At 39.7% G+C, this 5,883-nt stretch overlaps 1 protein-coding gene across 1 annotated transcript; it reads right to left on the reverse strand.

Moving 5' to 3' along the window:
- Nucleotides 1-3,489: 3,489 nt before the first annotated feature.
- On the reverse strand, nt 3,490-5,883 carry LOC115685629 (putative receptor protein kinase ZmPK1). Its single transcript, XM_030610715.1, has 2 exons — nt 5,020-5,883; nt 3,490-4,740 (listed from the first exon to the last, which is right to left on the reverse strand). The coding sequence occupies exons 1-2, from the start codon at nt 5,881-5,883 to the stop codon at nt 3,490-3,492; spliced, it is 2,115 nt and encodes a 704-aa protein (XP_030466575.1).

Consider the following 5,883-nt stretch of genomic DNA (forward strand, 5'->3'; position numbering starts at 1 on the left):
GGATTTGTCTTGCAAACAATAAAGGAACTTCGAAAAATATTTTCCTAAAAATAATTCGCTTATATTGCTTATAAATATGAATAAATGAAAAATATTTATCATAAATATAAGTATCAACTCCATGAAATTGGCTTGGTAGTTAATGTGTATGATTCATATTGTAAAGTATATGTTCCATTGTTATATCATGAAGTATTATTATATCTTTGGACTGCCTAACCAGATTTTTGAACTCAAGTCGTAATCATAAAACTTTACTTTATAGATCCAAAAAGTTTGTCGAATCTAAGTGTTGAAAACCACATCTCAAGAAAGATTTTCTTTCACGTCAACGGTGGAGAAACGGCGTGGAAAGAAGGGAAGGGGGCGTCATAGTCCAGCTCTGTCGGTTTGTCCAATGAAAGCCGCGAGAAATCCAACATAAAATTCTAGTCTTTAGTGAAGTTCTTGTATGAGCACATCGAGCAGGCCTTTTAGACTTTAAGAAAAGTTAGAGATAAAAATTTATAAAGCCGCAGTCTCTTGAAGATGTTAGTTTTGCCATAATTTTCAAGAGGGAAAATGACACAAATAGTCTATATATTTTTAATTTGTTCAATATGATTTTTGAACTTTAGCCAAATATGTAATGTGTTTCCTAAACTTTTAATTTATTCAATGTGATCCCTAAACTTTTGATACATATTCAACTTAGTCCCTGAACTATATGAAAATGTTCAATATTTTCGGGGAGCTTGCCTGCATGGTAAGCTCTTTTTTATGTCGTTTGACTTGCTTCCCAAGCAAATCCAAGCGACTAGTCTATCCACTGATTATATATGTTGATTTGCAACAGGAATGTATCGATCGATCAAGCGATGGACAGCCTTCATTGCGGCCAACAGTAGAAGTAGGTGCCATTTTGTCGGCGATGTTATAGTCTGGTTAGTCTTTCATATGGGGAAGTATTTTTTTCCCGAAATCGTTTGACATGAACAACAGATGCTACCAGGCAGCTCTTATTTCCTGTACTATCTTCGACTCCATATTGTATTTGCTGAGGTTAGTGTACACATTATTTCCTCCAGTTCTCGCTCATCCCTGTGGATAGAGCACTATCAAATATCAAGGCAAGCGTTTAAAGGTGCTTATTGTGTTCGCATCTTCACGTTAATGGCAGGCACTAGCGAAGAAAATCTACTAAGAATAATACATAGGACCACTGGATTTGCTGCGCTGTTAGGTTTGAGTGGTGAGGAAAATAAAACGTTACATTTACCACCACTAGGAGATCATAATGCAGTGGTGATACTTAAACTCTCCCGATCCTATTGTTCGAGTAGTCGAGTTGACTGCTTGAACAATAGGATCGGGAGAGTGACTTGCACACACGGAAATTCTGTCACAAATGTGAGCAAAAATTTCAGTTCTGCACTAGTTCGGGAAAATAGTTATAACTTTGTCAATTAAGATCGAATTGACCTGATTCCAAACCTAAAAGAATGAAGACTCCTGGATCTACAATTTTTGTGTTTTGAGTTTTCTCAGATAAGTACTGTGGAGCTGTCGATTTCACAAGGAAGTAGACGAATGTTACTTGTCAGGTTGCAAGAAGTAAATTTCATTAATCAAATTCAATCTATCTTCGTACATAAACTTGATGGCCTTTTACAGTACAAGAAAAAGCAATAGACTAACAGCAAATCTAGAAACTAGAAGTTATTAAATGTACAATATTTCCAATGCTTGTGACCGTCTCAAGGATTCGTGATGCAAGCTTCGAAACATTAAAAAGGACAAAGTCTACGTGACAAAGTTAAAGATGAGGCTTTTCACTTATCGATGAGACTCTTGATGTTTGTCGATCTTGAATACGAGCCGTTCTTAGCTGAACGAGCTAGTCTTGAATACAGGCTGCGTCACATCTACTCGGCTAGGAGCTTTGGTGCTGCTATTATCTACAACAACCATAAAGTCTGGGATGACCAGGTAAAGCCTCTCTCTCTCTCTAAACCAAGCTTTACTACATGAATAACACTAGGAGCTAGCTAAAACATGCAAATCATTTGCATTTAGGGCAGCGAGAACTTTGGTTCCTTTGGTTTGATGAACCCTTTTATCCAAAGATGTTATGTGCGCATTTGGACTTGATATTATTGCCAAGAGATGATGATTTTAGGCTAGTAGTAATTGATATTTGTGAATGTGGACGTTCATGAGCAGTGGATCTTCTGGTTTGGACAATTTGTGAGGCACCAGCAGCAGCAGGATACAACCAGAACATCCTCATAGCATATTCCATCAAGGCCCATGGATCCTTTTGCAGCTACCCCACCAACTAAAATCTTTCCTTTTTTTTTTTTTTTTTTTTTTTGCCTTTTTATCCCATTTGTTTGTTTTTGTGAATGAGAGAGAACTATGATGATGGATGCACATTCCGCGTGTCTCTAGGAAACACACCTAGTACTAATAGGACGGCCAAATGATGCTCGAACGAAGTAATAATACTGATGAGGTTTTGAGTTAGCGTCTTTCTATCTTCAGATGAAACATTATCATGTCTCGATTGAGGGCTGAATAAATATATCATTTTAGATTCTTCATCATTGATAAAAGAAAGAAGTTTGGAACAACGGATTCATAACCTGTTGATCGAATTTGGGCCACATGCCGAAATTTTGCCTTATGTCTTAGCACATGACTATCGCAAAAGTAAAATGAGAGCGAACATCTACTCAGTTTCGACTTTAACTGTACACAAATTAAATTTTCTATCTTAGATCAAATGATGTATATGAATTGCATTTAATGAAGAAAGTTCAATCTCTAATTACAATATCAAATCATAGACATCCTCTTATTCTTTTTTTCTCAGGCGTGATTAAAGGCCCTTGATGGCTTAATCTCAAACATCTCCAAATATGGATCCTCTTTATAGATCAGACCTGAAGGTATGCATCAAATCATATAAGTAATATATGAAATAAGTGGATTTTAAAAGGACTTAAAACTAAATAAAATGTGAACTTTCAAATAAGTCGCAACTTTTGTTCTGGTGGAATACATACAAGAATACATTGGAATACACTTTCTTCTTATCAAATTTTTAATTTATATTCAATAAGTGATAGAAGTTGAGTCCAGCAAACCACTAAACTAATGCTAATTTAATAAATGGAGGGTATCCCATGTGGTTCGTTATGTGGCAACCACAGAGTTAAAGTTACGTGTCATGTGACGAGCATATAAGCGAGCATTTTCTTAGCTCCGATTTTAGCTATACATAATAGATTTGTTTCCACTGAGTTATTAGATATGCAATTATAGATATGCAAAATGCACACAGGCAAAGTGAAACTATCTTTCTTAATTTCGTGCATCCAAAATGATGGCATCCAAAAACTACTGCCTTATACTTCTAGGTATGCAAAGACTGTGGACCTACAATTGTATTTTTATTGATGACATATATAGACATAACTAAGGACCAAAGCTATTATCATTTTCTGACTACGCATCTACGTCTTTACAATGTAGAAGCATCTCAACCACCTGGCTCATGGTGGGTCTTGCATCTCTGTCTTCCTCCGCGCACTTAAGAGCAACTGCAACTAAAACTTCAATCTTCCTAATGTCATATCCCCCTCTTACGCTTGGATCCACAATATCCTCTATCCATGTCTGCATTGGAACTCCGAGTCCCTTCTTCTCTCGCACCCACGATGTCAGTATTTTAGTCTCCCGCACATCACTACACTCAATCTTGTCATACTCTCCAGTGGGACTCCTTCCCGTCACCATCTCCAACAAGACAATTCCATAGCTATACACATCCACTTTGGAGGTGATTGGGAAATTGTAAATCCATTCGGGAGCCATGTAACCTCTTGTTCCTCGGATTTTTGAGAAGCTCGAGTTCTTGAGGCCCTCTCTCTTGAGTATCTTAGAGAGTCCGAAATCCGCCACCTTTGGTTGGTATGTGGAATCAAGTAGTATGTTTTGTGGTTTCACATCACAATGAAGAACCCACTCTAGGCATTCCTCATGAAGATAAGCGAGTCCTCTGGCTGATCCTACGGCAATTTCAAACCTCTTGGACCAATCGAGTTCAGTTGAGGAAGACAAATTTTCTGCTAACGAACCATGTTCCATGAATTCGTAGATCAGAAGCCGGTGCTTTCCTTCTGCACAGTACCCCCACATGTCAATCAAGTTCATGTGGTGAAGATTTCCTATGGTGCTCACTTCTGCGAGAAACTCATTCTCTCCTTGGTTAGCCTCATTAAGCAGCTTGACTGCTGCAACCCTGCAATCTGACAACACCGCCTTGTATACGATTCCTCCACTTCCTCTTCCAATTTCTTCACTGAAATTCTGTGTTGCCTTCTTTAGCTCATCGTATGTGAACCGTCGGAATCCAGTCAGCCCTGCATGGTATCCTTCGGTGTGAGCCCCACCTTTCTCTGGGCGGGTTCTATATAAGAAGAACCAAACCATGAGCACCAATATCGCCTCCACTCCAGCTATTGCCCCAGCAAAAATGAGCAAAAACTTGACTGCCCAACTCTCTTGTCTTTTTAGATAAGTCCTTGGTAGAATAATTTCTTTGGCAGTACAATGCAGAGTGGCATGTTCTATTTTCGGTATGTCGGAAGAAGAGAGATTGAATTTTGGGAGCCTGAAGTGGATGCCCCCATCAACACTGGGTGAATAATGGCCATTTAACAACAATACCTTGGGGTAACAGTTAGAGGATTTATACTGGAAACCTAAGCAATTACACAAATCCAAACATAACTTCTTGCACATCTCGAGTGTATAACCTGGGAAGAAGCCTTTGTCATACCCGTAAAAATCAGAATGTGGTAACTCAACGAATTCGGTCTCGACTTTGCTATCACAGAAGCTGTTGAATTTGGGTTTGCATCCTTGAGTCCAGTCATAAAGGTTTTCCCACTCATATCCCGGAACACAAATGCAACTTCTTCCCTCGCTAGGATGGTATGTACACAGGCTATTAGGTCCACAAATGCCATGAACTGTGCATGGGTCAGATTTGGCTTGCCATGAAACCATCCATCCCCCTGCATCAGATCGACTGTAAACCCGAAGATTACCATCGTGATCAACCGTCAATCTCCTCTGAATTTTTGCACCGTAATCAGCTGTTAAGAAAGTCAAACTGTCAGATGAATTGAAATTCCCATAGTGATCAAGCATTGCGACTCTACTGTCATTATAAGTGGTTCTTCCAGCCTCCCAACTATTAAGCCATGGATCTGGCCAATAGACGCTTGTAATCTTAGGGCCACTGAAGAGAAGACGAAGAAGGTTATCGTTATCAAAGTAAAGCTTGTAATAACCAGAAGAAAAGTTGTTCTTGCTTCGAGATGAAATGAGCGGTGCGTTTGGGGTGAGCTTTTGTTCTGGAAGAAGCGTGTCAGTTGGCGAGTCAAAGCTTTGCCACAAAGTGGCATGCTTGTCGTCACGAAGAACAAGATTTCCCGTGTCGAGGAGTTGCAAGTTCATGAAGGACCTTGAGGGGGAACCTGTGTTTGTGAACCAAACAACTGTCCCCCCAGCGTCGATCAACTGAAGGTCACCATTCTCTCTTAGAGAAAGCTTGGAGGATCTTCCATTGACGGGTTCGTCACGGTTTGCCATCCAAACTACAGAGCAGTTAGGGATACTGCAAGATGGCCTGCTAAACCAGATCGCGAAGCAATAAGCATTTCGTCCGACGGGAAAAAAGCCGGCGGAGAAAGCACCATCATTCGATGTCAAGACGTCATCCGCATTCCCAACGGAAAGAGAGGAGCCATCTTGCAAAGTGAGACGAATGGAAGATGTGAACGAAAAGGATAAGAACAGTGAGAAAGCAAGCAACCAATGTGAATTCCCCAT

Source organism: Syzygium oleosum, unplaced genomic scaffold (genome assembly GCF_021117445.2).
Source record: "Syzygium oleosum isolate NSW1041296 unplaced genomic scaffold, Sole_v2.1 Sole_v2.05, whole genome shotgun sequence".
NCBI classification, from domain to species: Eukaryota; Viridiplantae; Streptophyta; class Magnoliopsida; order Myrtales; family Myrtaceae; genus Syzygium; species Syzygium oleosum.

What these genes read in the sequence shown, in the direction of transcription:
- LOC115685629 (XM_030610715.1), bottom strand. Translation starts at nt 5,883, where the DNA reads ATGGGGAATTCACATTGGTTGCTTGCTTTCTCACTGTTCTTATCCTTT. An exon ending in CCAAATCTGACCCATGCACA is followed by an intron (nt 4,741 to 5,019) that starts GTTCATGGCATT and finishes TTAGGTTTCCAG; the next exon opens with TATAAATCCTCTAACTGTTA.